This window comes from Panthera leo, chromosome D1 (genome assembly GCF_018350215.1).
Source record: "Panthera leo isolate Ple1 chromosome D1, P.leo_Ple1_pat1.1, whole genome shotgun sequence".
Classification (NCBI taxonomy): Eukaryota; Metazoa; Chordata; class Mammalia; order Carnivora; family Felidae; genus Panthera; species Panthera leo.
In genome coordinates, this window is record NC_056688.1 from 87,141,031 (window position 1) to 87,166,002 (window position 24,972).

The 24,972-nt window shown below is 34.0% G+C and overlaps 1 protein-coding gene across 1 annotated transcript in view; it reads right to left on the reverse strand.

The window, feature by feature from the left end:
* The window catches only part of CSTF3 (cleavage stimulation factor subunit 3), a 72,354-nt gene that overhangs the window by 37,018 nt on the left and 10,364 nt on the right, over positions 1-24,972 (reverse strand). Inside the window, exons 2-3 of the mRNA XM_042906536.1 lie at positions 20,276-20,377; positions 20,058-20,153 (exon numbers count right to left, since the gene is read on the reverse strand). Coding sequence (XP_042762470.1) covers positions 20,058-20,153; positions 20,276-20,377 — 198 coding nt within the window. The remainder of the gene's footprint in view (positions 1-20,057; positions 20,154-20,275; positions 20,378-24,972) is intronic.

A 24,972-nucleotide genomic window follows, 5' to 3' on the forward strand; every position in this document is an offset into this window, starting at 1 on the left:
AGTACAGAAGTACTACTCTAAAAGTTTAACTCAGATAATTTTCAAACCTAGAAATGGGTGTTAACTAATGAAATAAAACACTGGTGTAACTCAAGATTTAAAGTGTTTTATAAGGTATTTATAACATTTAACAATATTACTGAAATGATTATACATGGGTAAAAATATGACTGGAAGTTAACACTTAAGGAACTGTTGAATACCATAAACTTCATAAAATTCAAGCACTATGCAATCAAATAAGATCTACCAAATTTATTTTATAAACAAAAAACTAGAATTCATAATTGCTTTCTCCTTAAGAAATCAAACTATACATATATCATTAATTATAATTCTAATGAAGGCCCATTCACTTATGAGAACTTTCATTAGAACAGAATTTGGGGGAGTGAATTTAATAAAACAAATATCCAGGATAACTTGATGGATACTTTACTAAAGATTCCTTAACATATACATATTTTTTTAAGCTTGAGGAAACTCTATAAACGTCCCAAAACACACGTGTATCTCTGAAATGCCAATGTTATTTTATTAACCTTGCCTAAAATGTCTTTTTAAATCCCCATAAAGACTTCTTTTCTGGATATAGAACTTTGACAGCTATTTTCTTTCAGCGAACTGAAGTGGCAATTTCACTGTCTTCTGGCTTCCATTGTTGCTGTTGGGAAGTTGATCAATCTGCCATTCCTTTGGTCATCTGTCTTTTTGTATCCAGCTGCTTTGGCGATTTCTTGGTCTTGTCTTCTATAGTTGCATTTTCATGTGTCTAGGTAGGGAAATTTTTCTTTCTTTTTTTTTTTTAAATCTTATTTGGGATCCATTGAGCATCCTGAATGTTAATTCTGGAAAATTAGGTTTTCTCTCTTCAAATTGTGCTTCTGCCCAATCTCTCTCCTCCACTTCTGAAACTTCAATGAGACACATTTTCACTCTATGCTTTGTGACTCTTAATCCTCTTTCATATTTTCTTATTGTCTCTTTAAATTCTAATCTGGATCTCTTCAATTCTCTCTTCACTGTGTCTAATCTGTTTTAACTCAATTCAGTTTTAGCTGAAGTCTTGGCAGATCTGTTTCTGTTACATGTGGTTTCCTTACATGCTTAGTTTTTAACAATTAAAATCCTTTTCCTTGGAAAAATATTTGTGGAGATTATTTTGTGGCTTCTGATGAAGGCACATTCCTCTGGAAAGCGTTTGAGTAAGTTTATCAGTTTATTAAAGCCTAACTCAGGTTGAGTCCACCTTATATTCATGGTTTTTTTTATTTGGTTGTTTTTTTTTTAACCACCAAATGATGTGTGCTTGGGTCATGAATTCAGGGCCAATTTAGTGTTGTAACATACCAGGCCTACCCCATTCCATTCCGCTCAGAATCACAGCATATTTCCTCAGTCTCCTAAGGTTAGGAAGGTAGCATATTTTTCTGCTTCATGGTCACCCTGAGTATTGCCTGCACAGTTTTAAAAGGGGAGAATGTCTTGTTGGGCAGGACTTGGGCTTTGACTTTTGCTGCATGAGCTCTCAGAAGCATTCAAAATCACAGCTTAAGTTCTCCCAGTGTGGCCAAGATTCTCAGGGTAAAAACAGCCAAGGTATTCTGCTTATATCCCAGTGTTTCTATTTATGATTGTTTTTTATTTGCTTTCCAATTAGTTTTTGGGCTGGCAATTCCTTACTGTCCTATCAGTTCCTCAATCAAGCTTTTAAGATACTTTTCAAATACAGTCCAGCAGTCTTAGTTGCTTTCAACTGAGTGAGCTGATCTGAGTAACCAAGTTTACCATCTTACCCAAATCCACTTTAATATATTTTATTAACATCTAACTTTCAAAAAACTTGAGAAAATATTTTCTATGCAAACTCTTTAAAAGTAACTTAAGGGTATGCCTGGGCAGCTCAGTCAGTTGAAAGTCCATCCAACTTCAGCTCAGCTCATGATCTCAGTTCATGGGTTCAAGACCTGCATCGGGCCACTGCGGTCAGCGCAGAGCCCACTTCAGATCCTCTGTCCGCCTCTCGCTCTCTCTCAAAAAAAAATTAAGTTAAAAAAAAATATATATACATATATTTTAAAAGTAACTTAAAAACTTTAAAATCTAAAGTTCATTGAAAGACTAAATCCCAAAGGTTAAAAAAATTGTAGAATTCAACTAACCAAATATATTTCCTATATGATAGAATTCAGTTCTCTGAAACACTTTGTGAATCTAGCAATTTGAGTTTACCTTTAATGTTTGCTATGCCTAAGCAAGTGAAGCTTGGGTGGAAATCACAAACAAAAAGTAAAATGATAAATAATATTTAACACTGAATTCTACAGCTTTTATAAAAGACAAAATCTAGAGTAATTCATCTTTTATATTTGTTTTTAAAAATAAATTTAAAAGTTAAGTTTATGGATTAAAACATATTTTAATTTTGGGGTGCCTGGGTGGCTCAGCTGGTTAAGCATCCAACTCTTGGTTTTGGCTCAGGTCACGATCTCACAGTTTGTGAGTTCGAGCCCTGCACTGACAGCGCAAAGCCTGCTTGGGATTTTTTCTCTTCTTCTCTCTCTGCCCCGCCCCCACTCAAGCTTTCTCTCCCTCAAAATAAATAAATAAACTTTTAAAAAACATTTAGTTTTAATTGCATAACATCCAATATCTTAATATGAATATAATTTGATATTTTAATATTTGTAAATGAATTCCCACCCATCAATCAGATGTTGGCATTGTGCACACACACATCAAAGTTGTGAAAGGGATGGGGAAGAATGAGAATGTCTATGCGTTACCAATTTGACAAAACTACCTATGAAATATGATAAATCAGCATGTGAAAACTCAAGTTTTCATCTCATATATACACAAACAAATGTCTCAGAAATTTCACTCCAGTAGAATACACCTAAAACTTTACTGTAACTAGTCAGGCCTTTATCTTGTATCAGATTTTTAAGTTTTATCTGAAACTGTTTCAGAATCACAACAATTAAAAAAAAAATAGGTACTTCAAAATGGTAGCTAAATTAGTAATGGCCTTTAATTTGAGTAATTGCTTAAAAACACTTTTGCATCATAGATCAAGATAATTCTAAATGTCAATTAACTTATTCTATAATACCTAAATATCTGGGGTATCAGACAAAAACACTTTTGTATTTTTAGAAAAACTATAAAAACACTTTAACCTGTTAACAGTGTATCTATCAGACTTATAATTTTACAAAACTATGGTCATAAATTGGTATCATACTCTAATTCTTAGAAATTAAAATTTAAGTTGTAAAACAATATGATAATGTTTTACTTCCCACTGCAATTTTTCATCCAACAAATATTTAGAGTGCTACTATATGTCAAACATTGTTCTAGGTTCCTGAAACATCAGAGTATAAAAGACAAATTATAAGCACAATAAGTCAGTCATTCAGTATATTAGGAAATGATTAGGTATTACAGATGAAAAAAATAGAAGAATGAGTTTTGACATGTTGGGAATTTTTAAACATGGTTCCCATAGATCTCACTGAAAAGACAACACTTTTGTCTTGAAGATTTGAAGATTTAGTTGGCAACTACCTGCATAAACATCTTTAGAGTAGGCAAAAAAAAAAAAAAGCTAAAATAAAGAAAATATGGGAATATCTATAACATTTAAGGAGGCCAGTGTGACTGAAGTAACTTTACTATGTGAATGATCTACCATACAGATATCAAGCACAAAATTTTATACTTAACTTGGTATACCAGCATTTACTCATCACAAATTGATGAAAAACTAATCAACCTATCTGAATTAAACTAAGAAATAACTGACTCCTGGGGGGCCTGGGAGGCTCAGTTGGTTAAGTGATCACAACCTGAGCCGAAGTCAGATGACCTGTGTGAGTCTGAACCCTGCGTTGGGCTCTCTGCTGATGGCCCAGAGCCTGAAGCCTGCTTCAGATTCTGTGTCTCCCTCTCTCTCTGCCCCTCCACCATAGTGGTGTCTTTCAAAAATAAATGTTAAAAAAAATTGTTTTACATAACTGATTCCTAAACCTATAAAATTTACAGATATAAATGCATTTAAAATTTATGAATTTTTTCATTACTATACCAACATCCACTTGGAAGAGAACCCTGGTTATTCTAATAATTTTTAAGATTCCAGAAAGTAGCCAAACCCAACCAAGAACCAGAACTAATTCAGTGATCAAAGTTCCAGAATAATCCTCAATTATTTTTACAGCTATAAAAATAGCATTATTTCATGTAATACTATTCTTTTTAAAAACATACATTATCATTATCACATCAATGCAGTTCTTATTAATACTTCCTTCATTAATTTACCTTATTGCTGTAGGTAGGTAATGTTCCTACCCTAATGGATTTTTGGACTTTACAAGAACTTGAAAATTTAAGAGACTGGCATATGTTTACCAAATATAGATCTTTGGAAACCAGCTCCTGTGCTCTTGTTTTTTTTCATTTTAGCCAGTCTATAAGTATTCCAAAAATATTCACAAGACATGAGGACATTAGTTCCAGGGTTGTCTTCAAAACTAAGTTTCAGCCTTTGGTATTAAATCAATACAAGTATAAGTGGCATTTAAAAATCTCGGTTAATTGTCCCCCTGGTACAATTGCCACTTTTAGTGCACACTTGCACATTAATCTCTATGTTTAACCAAACTGAGGGAGTAAAGTATCATAAATTCTTTTCATTAATAAAATTCATACAACAAATGAGCCATCTTCTTGTACCATGCATAAGTAGTCTGGAAACTGTGTGTTACTGAATAAACTAGACACAGGCATATGGTGTCCTAGGACTGGCATTAAGTAAGAATGTATTTTATTTATGGCAGAAACTTTTCTAGGAATCTGTTTAAAATAACCACTCAGGTTTTATCTACCTATTAAAAAAAAAATAACTAGTTTTACCTTTAGAAAAATCTTTTTTCTCTTTGAAAATGAACACACTGGCCAATTGTTGCATTTTCCTCAAACTAATGAAGACTATTTAAGAGATTAAGAACTCTCATATCTTAATTCTATTAGTTTCTTAAGACTTAAATGCCAAGTAAAAATTAATGAAACCAAAAGAGAATTTCTAACATGCAATTCTTCTTTGAAAAGTGAAAAGTAAACTTCCACTCAGTTAAATTTATGTAGGCATGAGTTAAAACAAGAGCCCAGAATTATCTTTTCTCAATTTGATTTTCCTAGAGCAAAATTACATTCACCTTATTATTCTAGTCTCAGACATTCAGACTTTTTTCTTCAGTTCTATTTGCTGACAGCTTGGCTGCAATTCTTAACTATCAAGCTCGTATGTTTTCTGTAATGAAGACATATTCCACCTAACAGTCACAAGTCATCTGCTTAAGACAGTGGGGAGGGCTAGGAGCAAAATTCAGCTTACCAAGTATCAAGCTGTTTCAACTCTTCAAATAAAGCACATGTTTTTTCTTGCCTTTGTTGAGGCCACAACACTAGCGGTTCTTGTTGCCAGGGATTCTATACAAATTTCAGGCCTCTTTAGAAGTCTTGCTGTTCTATTTCCTGGACCAACCCTCACATATTCTCCATTTTCTCTATGATAGCATCTACCAGTCATATTGTAATTTCCCTACTTTATCAAATTGTAAACTTGTTCACTGAGGTGTCCATTGCATCTTAGTGCCCAGGATGCATTTATTCAGTACATACTTGAAAGTTAACTCCCCCTTCTTCTCCTGATACATGAACTGAAAGCCAATAACCTGAAACAACACTTTTCATGTTTTGCCGAAGCCACATAAAAAACTATAAAATATACAGATGGTGTGGGGCCTGAAAACATACCTGATGACTTTTGAGAATCTATAAATTCAACAGTCAATTGTACTACAGAAAAATAGTATAACACTTTGGGCGATTTTAACTGGATATAACCCAGACAAATACAACAACTGATATCTGTCAAGTCTTCATTCTAGTATACATCCACTGTTTTAGAGTACTTTTACAGACCCCACATGTAAAATTACTTGCCAGAAGGGTTTGCTAACAAAATTCTGCATATTTTAATCTGCATAGAATCTCCTGAAACTTAAAACTAGTTTATACTTTGCTCCTTATTCAAAAAGGATTAGAATAAGCATCACTGAACACACTGACGTGAATGTCTACAGTTCTTCAATTATGAGAACCCTAGAACTGCAAACAAAACTGGGGCATCTGGGTGGCCCATGAGTGTCCAACTCTGGATTTAGGCTCAGGTCATGCTCTCATAGTTGTGAGATCAAGTCCTGCTTGAAGCTCACTTAAGATTCTCACTCTCTCCCTCTGCCCCTCCCCTGCTCACATGCACAGTTTCTCCCTCCTTGAAAAAAGAACTACAAAACTGTTTTATAGGTAAGTAATTTGAATTTTTTCATAATGGTTGTTTAGAATTATTTGAGCAGTATCAGGAACCTGAATAAAGATTTCAGTATTCAATGACACAGACTAGAGATGTACTCATAGTTCTTAAATTTCTAAGTCCAATAAACCTTAAATTACAAATAACTGGAAATGTTGGTCCAGTTTCAATAAATACGATTTTCCCATTAACTATAGGAGTCAAGATCCTCTTTCATGATTTTTTAAAAAGACCACTAAATACCATTGTGCCCGTCTGGCTTCAATATTTCATTTTTACTTTTTCATTAAGTTTTTTTCATAATTTAAAATACAGGAAAACCTTGGTTTGTGAGCATAATTCATTCTGGAAACATGCTCGTAATCCAAAGCACTCGTGTATCAAAGCGAATTTTTTTTAAATATTTATTTTTGAGAGTGACAGCGTGAGCAGGGGAGGGGCAGAGAGACAGGGAGACACAGAATCTGAAGCAGGCTCCAGGCTCTGAGCTGTCAGCACAGAGCCCAATGCAGGGCTCAAACCCACGAACTGTGTGAGATCATGACCTGAGCCAAAGTCAGAAGCCTAACCCGCTGAGCCACTCAGGCAGCCCCTCAAAATGAACTTTAAGAACCACTGGCTCAGCTGTGATCATGTGATGTTCATCATCATGTAGTAGTCATATTGCAAGACATCACTCATTTATCAACTTTATTATAAATGTTTATTAGAAATGTTTGCTCACTTTGTGGAACACTTGCAGAACTTACTCGCAATCCAAGGTTTTACTGTATTTTAAAGATTTCCCCTCCAAAAAAACCCACAATGAATAAAGTCTATCCTGTCAGAATACTTATTTTGCAAGACTTCTACATTTCTATAGTTCAATATTCTTTACTAAATCCTAAATTCTGACCTTAAGAAAATTCCATCCCAGGGTGGCCTGGGTGGCTCAGTTTATTTAGTGTCTGACTCTTGATTTCAGCTCAGGTCATGATCTAAGGGTTGTGGGACTGAGCCCAGCATCAGGCTGAGTGTGGAAGCCTGCTTAAGATTCTTTTCCTCCCTCTGCCCTTCTCCCCAACTCACGTGCATGCACATGCTCTAAAATTTAAAAAAGGATTTAAAGAATATTCCATCCTAATAAAACTCACAATTGCTCAATAAGAACTAGAAGGTAAAACGTATTGTTCTCATATTAATGTTGAATATAAAGTTTTAAAGAATGAGTTCTTATAAATTAAAAAGTCCAGAATTACTAAGATTTGCTGTGTTCAGAAGTCCTTTCTGCTATTTGAAATTAGACCCAAATATGTATTGCTAATTTTTTTTTACACTGTGAAGAGTAACAAACAACAAAGTAAGATTTTACAAATTGTAAGATGAAGCTGCATGGAAGTTATTGTACCATGCTTCTTCAAAAACATTTCTAACAACTGTATGTGGTTGTGAGTGGCTATACATTGTCTATTTTTTTCAAGGGACTAGGAGCCCAGAACCAGGAATTAGAATACTTGACTGTAAGCCCCTTTCCCACTTACTTAAACATTAATTTTGTTGATCCTAAATCTCAGTAAAGCTGACCATCTGGAAAAAAAGGAAGGATAATACATACCTACCTCAAAAGGTAAACTGTGATTAATCAGATATCCCATATAAAGTACTGAACACAGTACCAGAATATGTTAAAGGACCCATAAATCTGAGCTATTCTCGTTGGGGCCAATAATCAGAATATCAAAGGAAAAATTCACTATCAACAAGATACAACTGAAAATCAACAACGGATTTTTAAAATGTAACCTGAACTTTTTCCTTCTAAAAATTTTAAGAAAAATCTTTTACCTATAGAAGTATCTTCCTCATTTACTTTTTTCCTTTACATAGTGTCCATACAGAATATTGTTTTCCATAAAATTTAGTTTTTGTAGATCTACAATGAAAATGTAACATAATTGAAAAAACATTTGCTTACTTTTAAGAACTCAATTCAATTCCATGCATATTTCAGACTATAATCTTTAAGTTACTGCAAATGTATTTAAACTTAAAATAAGTTGCCTCTTGGGGCACCTGGGTGGCTCAGTCGGTTAAGCGTACGACTCCAGCTCAGGTCATGATCTCACGGCTTGTGGGTTCGAGCCCTGCGTTGGGCTCTGTGCTGACAGCTCAAAGCCTGCAGCCTGCTTTAGATACCGTGTCTCCCTCTCTGCCCCAGCCCCGCTTGTGCTCTGTCACTCTCAAAAATAAATATTTAAAAAAAAATTTTTTTTAAAGTTGCCTCTTAGTGGTAAAAAATAAAAAAATTCCCACCTACTCCTTAACATTAAACAGTTCTGGGGGCCCCTGGGTGGCTCAGTCAGTTGAGCATCTGACTTTGGCTTAGGTCATGATCTCACAGTTCCTGAGTTGGAGCCCCATGTTGAGCTCTGTGCTGACAGCTCCTGTGCTGACAGCTCCGAGCCTGGAGGCTGCTTCAGATTCTGTGTCTCCCTCTCTCTTTGCCCCTCCTCTACTCACGCTCGCTCACTCTCTCTAAAAATAAACATAATAAACATAAATAATATAAAAACATAAAATAAACATAAACAAAATAATAATAAACATAGTAATAAACATAAAACATAATAAACATAAAAATATTTTTTTAAAAATTACAACAGTTCTAAAGACAATTCTTGTCTGGAATGGTTAATGGGACTTTTCCATTTATATACAGATTACTGGAAACAACACTTTGATTCACATTAGGTTTTCCTTTTCACGTGAGGAAGGGATAAGAGTGAGAAATAATATAAAATCTAAAATTTTACTTAAAACACAAAGCACAGCAGAAAAAGGACCATAAGGGCATAAAATTCAAATGATCTCATCCATCATAGAAATGGAGAATTTTAGTAACAATGAATCTGGGACAGTTGAAAAATGTAAACATGAGCTGCATATTAAATTATATTAGAACACCAAGGTTCCTTTTCAGTATAATGGTTATTGTGGTTATGTAGGACAATATATAAACAAGAGAAAGATAAAGCATGTATGGCAAAACATAACATTCAGTCAAGGAAGAAGGTATATAGGTATTTACTATAATATTCATACTATTCTTTCAACTTTTCAGTTTCAGAATTTTCATAATAAACATTTGAAAAGCTGGGAGGTGCCTGGCTGGGTCAGTTGACTCCTGATGTCAGGGTATGAGTTCAAGCCCCCCCTTGGGAATGGAATCTACTTAAAGAAACTAAAAAACAAAAATGGCTTGCCTAAGATGACAGGAATTCAATAGAAGAGCTTAAAGTATAAAATCCTAGGTCACCAGATTTCAAATCCTGGGCCATTCCTATTCCTCCATACTACCCTTTATAATCTGCAGATTTCCTGCATTTCTTTCAAGAAACTACCAATTCTTCAAATATATCTTTTCTGCACTAATCAAAAACTGATGCTACTGCTGCAGTAAAAGAATTCTGCTGTTGAGACACATGGCAAATAACCCCCTTTCCGCTATTAAAAGGATATCACAGACACTTATATAAATAAATTCTTTGGACTTGGAATGTCTGTTCTTTAATTATAAATCTATTAACTCAGGAAATTCAAATTTAATCAAACAGCCTGCTTTTAGGAAAATACCACTATCATGGTGTAAGCAATCTTTAATTGCTAGTAGAGAAATTATTTCCTTTAAAGTGGTAACTTTCTAATTTGTGCCTCAGGCAGCAACGAAATTATTTAAGTACTTTAAAGATACAGCATTTGCAAATACAGTATTTATCTGGATGATTTTCCCCCTTACTTTCCAACCTGTTTTAAAGCCAAAGACCTAATAATTTTTTTTAAATATAAAATTATTTGAAATAATTTGCCATTTGGCCAGCTAATAAATCAATAAAAGATACTCATTTCCTATGGCCTCCAGCAGTTCTTATAAAAATATAAAACTAGTTAAGTTTCTATAAACCTAATGAGTCAAGGAAATGTTATCTTTCCCCTATGTGATTTATGATAGAATTTAAAGGCATTACTAATAGAGTATACGATCTGGAAAACTTGCTCCTATCATAAACCACCGAAATCGTATAAATCATCACCTTTCTAACAACCTTTACTACTAACCTGTTTAAAATGTGGAAGGAAAGAAAAGCTACTACTTTCCAGTAGTTTTCAAATACAAAAAGGCTTGAAGTTTGAGTCATCAATATAGAGTACATATTTACAACACTCAACGATAAATATACCAAAAAAACTAGGTAATGTCAAAAAAAATCAATGATTCCTGCAAGAATTGTTAACAATTTCAAAATGAAGTGGGTAACTGTTTAATGAGAAATAGGATTTTTACAGTTGCAAAGTATCTCCTATTTTATTAATTATGAAAGCAGTAATAGTGACTACACAGTGGAGAAAATGGGCACCAATGACATCACCAATAAGGGGTAAATAAACATCATGTGCCTCTGGATGAGAGAGTGAGAACACACACATCATTTGCAGCTTTTCAGCTAATATGTGTATTTCCTGAATGAGGAAATATCAAACTTAAAGCTGAGGAACTGTTCAACATCAAAGGAGGCTAAAGAGGAATGGCAACTATGTACAACTTTGGATTAGATACTAATTTAGAAGAAAACTGCTATAATACACTGAAAATACACTGAAACTGTATGTTAAACTAAAATTTAAATTAAAATAATAAAAAAATTAAATGGAAAAAAAATACACCAAAGTATAAAGGTTGTGATGTATGCAATCCAATCTCCTATGGTTCAAGAAAATATAGAATTGATAAAGAGTATGTGAAATCTTAAAAGCTGGGCAATCAGGGTAAAGCATATATAAATTCTTTGCATTGTTCTTGCAACTCTAAGTTTAAAACATTTTTTAAAAATGCAAAAATGTCAGTTTATTACCCATAAAAGCTCTAACTTGCTATTCAACCCATAACAAAGCAGATCATAAACCATGTGGTCCCCAGTGGTTGGCATACAATCTGAATCTTCAACTCTAAATAATCTAAATAGTGATGTTTTAAGCATTTCTCACCTACTAACATATCCTAATTAAGAGAACCACAAAACCTCAAAAATTCACTCATTAAACAAGTTAAAGGATTAATAATAGTAATAATAATGGTAGATGAGGGGATTAAATGTATAGGGGCAGATGGCTGGCTCAGTCAGGAGAGCATACGACTCTTGATCTTGGAGTCATTAGTTCAAGCCCCACGTTGGGTACAGAAATTAAATAAACAAAGCTTTAAAACATAAAATTGGGGTGCTTAGGTGGCTCAGTTAAGCATCTGGACCCCATTATCTCATGGTTCGTGGGTTCAAGCCCCGCATCAGGCTTTGTCCTGTAAGTATGGAACCTGTTTAGGATTCTCTTCCTCTACAATTCCTGCCCCCACCCCCCCCGCCCCGCTGCCATAAATGTACAGTGCAGGAAACAAAGTTTTTTGTTGACAATCTCCCCCAATACTTGTAAGCTCCCTCCTATGACAGTGTACATTTTCACAAGGGATTTCATTAAGGTAATGTTATTTTTGACATTTAAGTTTTATGAAATTTAGATATACTACTCCAGTTCTTCTACGAATATCACTGCTGCCAAAATTCTCAACTATCAGATGAAAATAAGTCAACTCTCCTAAGGACAGGTATCAACCAGAAATACTAAAATCACCATTTGTTAAAAGCCGTATTTGATTTAAAAGCTATCAAAACACACTAAGGGAGAAATTTTTTTTTAAATAAGGAAACAAGAGTTAAAAATGGTTGAGAAACACTGCACTCCTCTGTGGGGTGAAAAATTCAGAAACCTGACTACAGAAATAGCTAGGAATAATGACTGGTTCTTTGTTAAAACACTCCATCATCTCCCATCTTCCAAAAGAATGAATAGAACTTACATATATTCAGGCACTAACTAAATGAATGGATGGTTAGCTAATAATCTGAAAAGAAGATGTGGTATTCATGTTTAAAGACTCTCTCAAGAGTTAAGGGTGGGGCACCTGGGTGGCTCAGTCAGGCAAGCATGAGTTTGGCTCAGGTGACAATCTCACAGATCTTGAGCTGAAGCCCTGCACTGGGCTCTCTGCTGTCAGCACAGAGCCCATTTGGGGTCCTCGGTCTCCCTCTCTCTCTGCCCCTCCCCAGCTCACACTCTTCTCTCCGTCTCAAAAATAAACATTTAAAATAAAAGGATTTAAGGGTTAGTTATCAAAAAAAGCTGCAGTAATTTTAAGCCATATTTTCCAGTTTAAGTGGTCCTTCCTGAATACATGACGCTCTTATTTGCTGCTACTTAAGTAATTATTGTTTTTTTTTTAAGTTTCCAGGGCTAGAAAATTGGGTTTCAAACCCAGGAATTAAGTCAGCAACTAAAAAACTGTCAATGTTCAATAACACTACCATTATCCTGATTGCAGATCTAATAAACAGTCACCACACTGTTAGGAATACTACTAAGCACACAATGCATGCTTCTAAGATTACTTCTAGATTGATTCTATATTGAGTGATCTATCACAGTGTAGTCAAAAAAGCCAGGAGACTAATAACTTCATAATCCAGGCAAATAAAGGTAGTATTCTGTGAGATATGAAATATACTCACAGCAGCAAGACTCCTTTATTGTCTTTTAAAGCCTCAACTCCAAAACTAGTTGCCAGAAACACCGAACAGTTAAGTTTCCATGTGCCCATTCTGCGGAGATGTAGTCAGCAATAATGGTATGCTAATTGCCAAGCTTGCAGGTTTTAAAAGCTTCCCAGGTGATCCCATAGCACTATAGTTTCTAAACTTTGATTCTAAGGTAAAAAAAAATAAAAATTAAAAACATAAATTAAAAAATTAAAAAAAGGGGGGGGGCCTGACTTCACCTCAGGTCATGATCTTGCGGTCTGTGTGGTTTTGAGCCCTGCGTTGGGCTCTGTGCTGACAGCTCAGAGCCTGGAGGCTGCTTCGGATTCTGTGTCTTCCTCTCTCTCAAAACTAAACATTAAAGAAAAATTTAAACTTTGATTCTAAGGGATAATATCTTGCTTTATGTCACTCACATATGAAGTGGCTAAATTAATTCACCTTCCCACTCTGAATTTCAGATTCAAACTTAATATCCTTGGGGCGCCTAGGTGGCTCAGTCAGTTAAGTGTCCAACTCTTGGGTGTCAGCTCAGGCCATGATCTCATGGTTGTGAGTTTGAGCCCCACTCTGGACTCTGCACTTACAGTGCAGAGCCTGCTTAGGATTCTCTGTCTCCCTCTCTCTCTGCCCCCAACCCACTTGTGCTCTCTCTCAAACTAAACCAAAAAAAAAAAAAAAAAAAAAAAAATTAAACTTAAGGTCCTCTTTGGGTTTAAATATACAGCACTAGGAGGGGTGCCTGGGTGGCTCAGTCATTTAAGCATCTAACTCTTGATTTTAGCTCAGGTCATGATCTCATGGTTCATTGAGTTCAAGCCCTATGTTGGGCTCTGCGTTGACAGTGTAGGGCCTGCTTGGGATTCTCTTTCCCTGTCTCGACTCCTCCCCTACTCATACTCTCAAAATAATACTTAAAAAAATAAATATACAATACTTGTATATTCAGTTGTTGAATTTCAAGGAAACCATCATGGCAAAATGCTCAACACTCCTTTTTTCTTAAAATTCAACATGAAAGGGGCACCTGGGTGGCTCAGTCGGTTGAGCATCCGACTTTGACTCAGGTCATGATCTCATGGTTTGTAAGTTCCAGCCCCACATCGGGCTCCGTGCTGATAGCTCAGAGCCTGGAGCCTGCTTCAGATTCTGTGTCTCCCTCTCTCTGGCCCTCCTCCACTCATGCTCTGTGTCTCTCTCTCAAAAATAAATAAACATTAAAATTCAACATGAAAAAGTTAAAAGAAAATGTCACCATAAAAGACCTTTTTCCTTATCACTGTGTGAGGTGATGGATGTTAACTAAACATTGTGGGTATCATTTCACAGTACATACATTTATCAAATTGATATATTGCACACCTTAAACTTATACAGTGTTATAGGTCATTTATATCTCCAGACAACCAGAAGAGAAAAAAGACTTTCCCATATAGAAATATGTAGACAAAGACTTACAATAATGTTATCTGTATATGCTAGAGCTAAAATTTTGTATTTAAAAAAATGTCATAATGCAGTATCACATAAATAAATGTACTAGAAAGCTTAAAAATAGCTTTTGGGACAGTTATACTGGCCTTATTACATTTTGAAGTATTATTCCAAAACCACATGTCAATCCTGTCTTTGACATTAGATTTTTGTTTTTAGAACTATCACTTAACATTACCAAATGGAAAATTTTTCTTTTGGGGGGAGGGGTCTCCTAGCATACAAAATGGTAAAACTTACCCCATGTTATGCTTCCCTGAGCCTTAGAAAAGCCGTTTAGTTTCTCAACAAGTTGTATTCAAAGCAAATATTCACAATTTTGTTGGAACTGCTGTGGATTCTGAATATGTGGGGGAAAAAATTTATAGACTTCAATGTACCACACCATCATATTAACCACTACACCACCATATTAACCAACTGTTTTCCACTCCAAAGTTGCTGAGAGCAAAACCGTTTAGTAATAAAAATTAGTTCAAAAGAAAATTATTTACAGGAAGAAAAATGCATTCTTGTCCACATCTCGAAATACAGCTTTTAATAGACATCATCAGTATATTTTAGACATCTTCATTTCTTGGAAGTGCCTTGAATCAGACTCATTCAAAAAGGAACAGCTGTTTGCAAGTAGAAAGAACACACTAAACAAAATAAAAAACAATGAACCCATTAGAAAAAAACTGAGCCTTAGACTTTAAGATTTCTTTGTTTTTTAAAGAGAAAGTCAATTAATTGCCACCTGGTTCCTTTATGCTCAAGTTAGAACCAAAAATGCAGAGCACCCTCAAAAGGCTTTTCTGTTAAGATTATTTCCAGTATGGAGGTTTCACTTCATAATGTTATGAAGGGCTTATGTGTTTGTGTTTATTCATGGATGCCATATTGGAGCATAACTAATACCTCCCAGAATAGGGGAAGTGGGTCATATACCAAAATAATCCCCTAAGACCTTACTGATTACAATGCCCCATGGTTAAAAAAAAAAAACAACAAAAAAAAAAAAAAAAAAAAAAAAAAAAACCAAAAACCCACTAAATATTAGGTATTATATATTAAGTATTGTTATTCCATAAATGCCCAAGAAACTTAGGCTAGAGCATTACCCACAGGGAAAACTTAAAACTACATGATCAAATAGCCCTTTTTGTTCCATAATAAATTTGAGAACGTGTGTACTTTTTTATTAAAATCTGGTCAGAGATGCCTTTTCCACATTTTCAGAATATACCATAAATCTTATTACACGCGATGAAGTAGAATATGAAGAAGCTATCTTAAAAATCTGAGTCTTCGCAAAGGAAAAAAGAGGACCATTATTTTTTTAATTTGTGTATCAGTGACTGCAAAGATTATAATTTTCCTTTATAAAGTGGAAAAATATAAATATACAGGCAATTAGGCTGATTAGTACAAGGTTTTGCTTGAAAATAAATCACATTTCACATAAAATACTAAATTATCTAAAGACAAAGAATAGAAAATAAGATTTTTTTAAAAAGAAATTTTATCTAAATTAGCTATGTCCTTTTGCAAAATAGTTTTATTATACAATGCCTGGGTGAAGAGAAAAGGCCTCAAGGAAAAAAAATGTATAGATCAAGTTAGTATCACTGACAAAACCTAAACATCTATGCTACAATAATGGAAGGGATATGGACAGAATACGGTATTTCAGTAAAACCTGAAATAGAAGTTTACTACTTACAATAATAAACACACAAATATTTCATTTGGTTTAAAAAATAGTATGTAATTATTCAAAGCACTTTCAGATATCTGATTACTCAGTTCTGTGTTTGCAAATCAGTCCTGTTTTCTTTTATACCCCTACACTACATTTATACATGCATTTAAGAAACTATAGATTAAAGAGCATGTTGCATTTTAGAGTACAATCTGAATAATCACACAGACATGGACCAACATTTATTACAAACAGGAAAAGAGCAGATCTATAAGAAAAGAGTACAGATGTTTTTAAAAAGAGACTGCAAGTTGAAGTATAGAAAAGAAATAATTTATATGATAATGCAATAATTTTATCTGCATTTAAAAAATCACATTGCTCAAAATATACAAAACATTATAACAACAGTAGTTTGAACTGCTACTTAGAGATATTAAAACAGTATCGACAGTGGAGAAGTTTATTTCAATTTAGGTCATTCATGTTCCATCCTGAGTTCACTTCCATTTTCCAAGAAGAAAGGTATTTTTTAAGAGTCATTTTTCCCAAGTAGAAAGGTTATTTTGAAAAACTGAAATGTATACTTTACAACCCATTTTAATAAGGATTCATGTTTTTAAAATCTTTTAAAATAAAAAGCCATCAATTCTCTATATACTTTTATTAAAGAATTACAGCTTTCACAGATAGCAAGATACATTGTTGCTATTACCAGCAGCATTACCTTCTTCATTTCTCCTTCAGCTACCAATAAAAACCATCATCCTTTTGTAGAAAAATTTCTTATGAATGTGGCCTAATTCAAAACAAATTACTCCTAACAGTAAAATATTGTAGCTTATGTGCTGTCACACTGATTACCTAGCTATTATGAATAGCTACACAAACCACAAAGGGAAAAACAACTTAAAGAATATGGCAAAACCATAAATTTTCGCAGTTTTGTGATACTTAGTAACCCTTTTAACCACCCTAAAAAGTGGGTATTTACAGAGCACTGAGGCTTTGACTGGGTATCCCACTTAACTCTGGTGTTTCTATAGAATTAATATGTACAACACTAAAGTAATCTGGCTTAATTTTGAAATTATATAATTATAACAAATACACAGATATTGGTTCTAAGTGCCCTTTCATTAGAACAAGAGAATTTTATATCCAACAATTTCTATGCTTTAGCAAAAAATTAAAAGTGGGTAATGAATTAAGGATGATAGTTCAATAAAGCTCAAATTTTACACAAGTAGCTAGGTATTATAAATGCCACTGATATGAGAAAAGCTGATATACTTGCAAATACTGAAAATATCAGATTAGTGTCACTAACTCCTTTCCTAAAAATTATTTATATTATGCTCTCATTTGCAACTTATGTTTCAAATTTAAAAGCAAAAAAACAAAAAAAACAAAAAACCCCAAAACCGAAAAACTCATTTTTGCTACTTGTTCTTAGTAGGACTTACAACTTTCTCTGGGGAAGCAAATTATCTGTTGTTATTAATGATGTATGTATTTTCATTAGAAAAGTACTAAATGTATTTGGACTCACACACATTGGTTTAACTGACCATAAATAAACAAAACATAATTTTCCCGCCATGAAGTACTGAGTTACAACAAATGTATTAAAAAAACTTTATTTTCTTGAGAGTGCATACAAAATGTTATGTAAACACTGTTAGTATTACCTTTAAAGACATTCTAATTATTACTTCAGATTTTAATGTATTATAAAGAGGTTATGTGTCTCCTCCAGAAATATTAAAGGCCACACTGGGTGAAATGACCAAAGAAAACTTTAGCCTCTTACAGGCTAAACAAAGTACAAAATGTGAAAATAAAAAAATAAAGAGCAAATCAGGAAAAGAGAAAAACACAGCTCCGGGTATGCATTTCTAAATCAGCAATTTTAACATTTTAATTCCTAAACCAAAAATGTAAATTTTACAAAACACACATATATATATATATATTCTTTACCATTTTTTCTCAAAAGATGTTTTATACATACATTCATATTTATGTGTGTGTATGTGTGTGAAATAACTGCAAATCTTACCAATTAAATAAATCGGGCAACTGCTAGCAGCTCTGAAATATTAAATGAAATGAGCCTATTATTTAAACAATTTCAGCCTTGAAAGAACATGTGGTCCGTCTTAGAATTCTTTTTTATAATGCATTTCATATCTTTAGTTAGGAATGGAGTATCTGCCAGTTTCAGTTTAACTTATAATAAAATGCACAAATACCTGAATATTTGAGAACTTTCTAAAACTAAAGTACTACTTCATTATATAAAAACTACTATGCATCAATTATGTTCATGTCTGATGAGTTTGCATATAAGTTAATGTGTTTGTAAAATCAAACCGAAATGTAGACCAAGTACAGGTGATCCACGGTTCCTTGATTTAATGAGTATTACAAAGCAGCACTGGGTTCAGCACACTTCAGACAGGCCTATTCACTCACCTGGTGAATTCCATGTCAGTCTACTCTGATGATTAAATATATTAAGGAAAGAAATGGTCCCAAAGGGTAACTGATGAAACCTTAAAGTCTTGGGCCAAATCCACAACCAAACTCCATGTAAGGTACAATCTCTCTCACACATACAAACACACATACCACATACACAACCACACACAAAAAATTTAATACACACACACAATGTTCCTGTTATTGTCCAGTAATCTCCCCTCACCCCAAAGTAATATACTATAAACCATAGCACAAATACAGTAAGTACACTGTAGCCTCAATTTAAACTGGCTATTGGTTGGGTCCATTATGAGGAACACATCACAGGTGACACTGTGTCGTGTTAAACTGTTTAGTACTGCTGATGACTAAAGCCCTTTAAACAGGTCCAAAACAGACCCATAGATCATCAAATTTCAGTTATCATGGAGAACGTTAAGATGAGGCTGCAGTGTATTTGATTATGTTGAGAATTTATAACATTCAAAATAAGAATACTTCTTAGTATTATAAATTATAAAAAGAAATGGATAGAATTTTCAGCATAATGTGGATATCAATTATTCCCATCTCACCCCTTCCATCCCATTAATTTATAATCTGAAAGATGATTACTTGGTGCTATTGTTATCGATACATTAATGCTTTATTATCATCTTGACTGCTAACCTCAGTTGTCAAAAATGAACATTTCCCTTCTAATCATAATCAAGAATGAGGCCCTTACTCTTTAAAATAAACATGCCTGACTTAAAATTTCAAGACAGTTAGAAAGCAAGGAAAAAAAAAAAAAGTATCACTGGGTGAATTATGATTACACAAATTTGAATCACATTAGCTTATTCCCAAATAATGGAAACTTTATCCCCTTAAAAAACTTTAAATTACTGAAGTGCTTACATTTATTGACAAACCATGCATTTTCACAAAATTAAAACCTGAAACAATTTTTCACCTACATGTTTCACCACTCAATATACCCTATAAAACTAAGTTAACATTTCCATATTTTCTCATAGTACCATTCATATTAGTTTGTAAGTAGGAATAAAAAGAAAAATGAGTTCTAAATAAATGACACAGGAGGCAATAAATTGACACATGACAAGTAAATAAAAGGCTAAAGCACTCCAATACCATTGAAACTGTTTTAATGTTGTTGCAACTCCAAAATGCAACAATCATCAGCTTGTAAAGACCCAAATTTCAAAAATTCACTTTAATTACTCCTTCATACCTATTTTACAAAATAAAGGCAAGAGACATTTAAATCCTCCTTGTCCTAGTTGTGCTATCTATGTTCCTAACTTGTTTTCTATCACACTAGTGTATGCTGCAATTCCCATCAGATGCTATATAAGAAAAAATAAAATAAAATATTAACCTCTGCTTCAATGTATAGTTTCCAGAATCTGCCAGAACTGGGGAACTGGGCAACAAGGCGTTCATAAGTCTTCCGTGCTTTGTCTATAGGTTGATTCTAAAATTGAAAACCAATAAACAGCATTTACAATGTTAGGATTATGAAAATATTATTTACTGCAGAACCAAGTAGTGTGATTGGACCCATAGAGAAGGAAATGTAATCCTATATCACTAAACCTGTGCCTCTCGAATGAGAATGCTCCAAGCGTCAAGGTCATATGGATTCTCTTCTAATTTCTTTTCAGCTTTCTTCACCTTCTCTGGGACATACTCAGCTGCCTGGAGGAAAGAAAAATAACAAACTGATGTTACTGTTTTAAAAATTTCATGCCTAAATTAATCCAAGCACAAGATTATCAGTCTCTAATATAAAAGCATAAAAATGTCCTCTTACAAAAAAGGCCTGCATTTTCTATAATCTATATTATGCTATCATAAGTCACCTGCATAAAAACAAAATCTAATGATCACATAGTTTTAAAAAACATTTTAAAATTTAAACCCATTTTTCACATTAAATATTACAGAGCAGCCGTTCTCAAACTCTGTGGTCTAAAAAACATTTTAAAATTTAAACCCATTTTTCACATCAAATATTACACAGCAGCCATTCTCAAACTCTGTGGTCTTAAGACGGACCTTTTATACCCTTAAAAATTACTTGGTATGCCAAAGAGCTTTTCGTTTATGTGATTATTTCAATATTTACTATATTAGAAATTAAAATGGAAAAATGTTAAATATTTATTCACGTACAAATAATAAAATTATTTGCATGTTAACAAATACTTTTAAGAAAAATAAATTTAAAAATTCAGTCAATACCCTTGTATTATGTATTTTCAAATCTGCTTAATGTCCAATTGTTTTAAATGTAGCTGGATTTTTATATCTGCTTCTGCATTCTATCTGTTGTGATAGCACATGTAAAAATTCCACTGTACTCTCATGAGAGATTAAGAGTGATAAGGCAAAAACATCTTAGATTTATTATGGAACAGTACAAACTCACAGAATGAACCTCTGAAAGTCTTAGGAATCCCTGGGGTCTGTGGACCAACTTTGAGAAACACTGCTATAGAGCATTCATCCTGAGCCACAAAAAGGAAAAGCATGAAATGACATGGAAATTTTATTTTTTTATTTGAGAGACAGAGACAGAGAGATGGAAGGGCAGAGCGGGGGAGGAGGGAGAAGGAGAGAGGGAGAAAGAGAATCTTAAGCAGGTTCCACATTCAGCATGGAGCCTGATACAAGGCTCAATCCATGCCCCTGGGATCACGATATGAGTCAAAATCAAGGAGCAGGCATTCAACCAACTGAGTCACCCAGGTGCCCCTGGAAATTTTATTTTGATGTAAAGATTTTAAAAACAGGACTCACAAATGATTTATACAGCATCACTAAAACTATAAAAGAAACTTGCAGTAAGAGATTTATAAGACTGTACTAAAATGTCTAGTGGTAATGTGTGGGTGATGGGTGGTAGTTTTATTTTTATTATAGAAATATAATCTTAAAAAAATTAATGCCTAAAATAGTAGCTAGCACCTGAGGCAAAAATACAACTACTTCTCAAATTGTTGTTCAGAATACTACTATGTACCACAAAAAGAAACTGATATTCAAATAAGTCAGATACATGTTAACCTGTAAAAGTTTTGTCTTTTTGCAGGACTTCTTGAAATCTGTAATATGGCAATACACAATAATGTTCGAGATAGACAGGGAAACACCGCCGCTAAGAGCTTTCTTTTTTTCCTTTCTTCAGTGGCAATTAATATCTCATAGAAAATTACTGTCAAAACTCCAGTTGGGAAAAAACACTTTAAATTATGAGTTTAGAAAACAAAATTACCAAGGAGAAATAATACTCTCTTCTTTGGAATAAATTATTTAGAAAGAAAAACATGTTTTAAAAGATTAATGTAAATTTATATCAAAATTATGATGTTTTACTAATATACAAGAGCTTCGTAAGCAGGCCAGCTTAAGAAGCTAAAACTGGAAAAATTTAATGAAGAGGACTACTGGCTCCAACCATATGTTATAACACAAAATGACAAGGCAAGTTTGGTAATGGTGACAAACCAATCACTGGTTCAAGATGATTAAGAAAGAGAATGATATATGGAAAATGAACAAATAAAGGTGATATTTTAAATCAGAATGGTAGATTATTTAATGTACAGTGTTAGAATAACTGCAGTCAACTTTATCAAAATAAAGCTGAATTACTATTTTATCCTTTCTACCAAAGTAAATTTCAGATAGATCAAAGATTTAAACACAACAAAAAAAGAACTAGAGGAAAAAATAACTGAAATGTATCTGTGCATAGAAAAAACTTTTCCGGGGCGCCTGGGTGGCTCAGTCAGTCGAGTGTCTGACTTCGGCTCAGATCATGATCTCGGGTTCTTGAATCTCTTGAGGTTGAGCCCCACATGGGGCTATGTGCTGACAGCTCAGAGCCTAGAGCCTGCTGCGGATTCTGTGTCTCCCTCTCCCTCTGCCCCTCCCCTGCTCATGCTTGCTCGCGCGCGCTCTCTCTCTCTCTCAAAAATGAATGTCAAAAAAAAAAAAAAAGAAAAAGCTTTTTAGAAGCCTTTGAAGAGTAAACTTAATTCAGTGTAAATTTGTGCATGAAAAAGTATTACAGTCAAAGTCAAAAGACTAACCTAAAAAACATCCCAACTTATTTGGCATAGTACTAAATTTATTAACGTACAGTCAATAAAAGACCAGCAGCTCAGAAAGAAAATGGGCAAAGTACTGAAACAGTTCCCAGAAAGAGAAGTTAACAATGACCTTTAAACACTCAAAAGAAATACCAATGTAAACCGTAAGACAGAGACCAAAGTGTTTTACAATCAACATTGCACTGGCAAGGGTATATAAAAAGACATTCTCACATTGTTGGCAGGGGCAAGTAATCTGATCAAAATTTAACATGAATGTCTGACCCTGAATTCCACTCCTGGCAACTTCTGCTGCACACATGCCCAAAGATGTGTACTAAATAAAGAGTCAAGTACTTGGCTGTTTGCTGTTACATAAAACTAGAAGTAATTTAAATAATCATGTATACAACAACTGGCTAAATATAGGAATTTGCAGTCACTAAAAAGAACAGAGCAAGACAAGTCTATAGATAGTAACATGGAACTATTACCATAACACTGCGTCAAAAAAAAATTGGAGGTGAGCTGGGGAGAGACAGACACACACACTTACTTTACAATGTATATACTCTTCTACTGTTTAAATTTTTACTATTCACCTTAAAAGTATTTGCTCAGTGCTTAATATGTGCCAGACATTGTTGACAGGACACGTGAGATACAACAAATAAAGACTTTTACTTTCAAAGGATTTATTTACTTCTTGAAAAAAAAAATTAAAAAACTATCTTAAAAGAAAACTAGGAGTCGGGCACCTGGGTGACTCAGTCAGTTAAGCGCCTAACTCTTGATTTCAGCTTGCTTCAGGCTATGCGCTGACAGAGGGAGCCTGCTTGGGATTCTCTCTCTCTCTACCCCTCCCCCACTCACATGGACTCACTCTCTCTCTCAAAATAAATAAACGTAAAAATAAAATAAAACTAGGATCTTAGTTTGTAAGATACCAACTATAATAAAGTGTTAATGATAAAATAAGAAGTAAACCTGATACAAGTACTTTAAATCAGCAAGTAAAAAACAACTAACCAATACCAGCTTTAGTTAAATCAACGCTAACAATTAGGGTTTCAAAGCAATCTGATGGGAAGGCAAATCATGATCTGAAAATTAACCAACCAAATTAGATAATGTATATCACAATCTGTAAAACAGCAGAGAAAACTCAGGAAACAGTGTCTAATACTCAAGTGCCAAAATTGCAGCAAAAAGCATAAATGTCTCCCTGCTAAATGAAACAAGCCATTCCCTTAGTGATTCTCAAGCCTGGCAGCACATTAGAACCACCTGGGTGAAAGAGGATTTTAAAAAGATGCTCAAGCCCCACTATCTACATCAATTAAATCAGAATCCCTAGGAACTGGCCTGGACCATCACTACTTTTATTTTACTTAAAAAAAATTTTTTTAATCACTACTTTAAAAAAATTCCCCAGATGGTTCTAATGTGCAGTCTCAGTTGAAACCACAGCTCTCTGAGGGTTTCATAACCCTTTGTAGTACCCCAGAACTTTCTTAACAGTCTAGTGAAGCCTGTGGGCTCTTTCTCATAAGTGTTCTTTTTTTTCCCCCCAAAGGAGGTACTACACCCAACATGGGGCTTGAATGCACAACATCAGAAGTTGTTTCCTCTACAGACTGAGCCAGCCAGGCGCCCCTCTAAGAATAATGTTCTTAAATACACAAAATAAACAGATACCTCAAAGGAAACCAATTACATTGAAATATGATTACTGAAATATTTTTAAACAAAGTTTTACACAATAACAGACACAACACATTAAATAAGATCTAGCAGTCAGTCTAATGATAAGGGCAACAATATTTGGAATATTTATGTCCAATTACAGCTGTTGCTAACACTGCTAATGTAAAGGTATCTTGCCTACATTCATAAGGAAAGGCTCAATTTCAGTTAGACGTTAGTAAAAAACAAAGAGTTTTCCATACAACTTCATAGAATCCCTGCAATTCTATCCAGACACCTGGGGGATGGGGTTACAATGGACTAAGAACCGATGCAAATGATGTTGGAGATCAGATGTAAAAAAGTTTTTGAGCATCTACAATGTAAAACATTAATCATTCTTTGTTAAGTAATAACCCCATTTCATAACAAGAAATATAAAGTACATGAATCTACCCAAAGTCTAGTTAGAATCTAACAGAACCATAGCTCAGCTCTTTTCAGACTGTT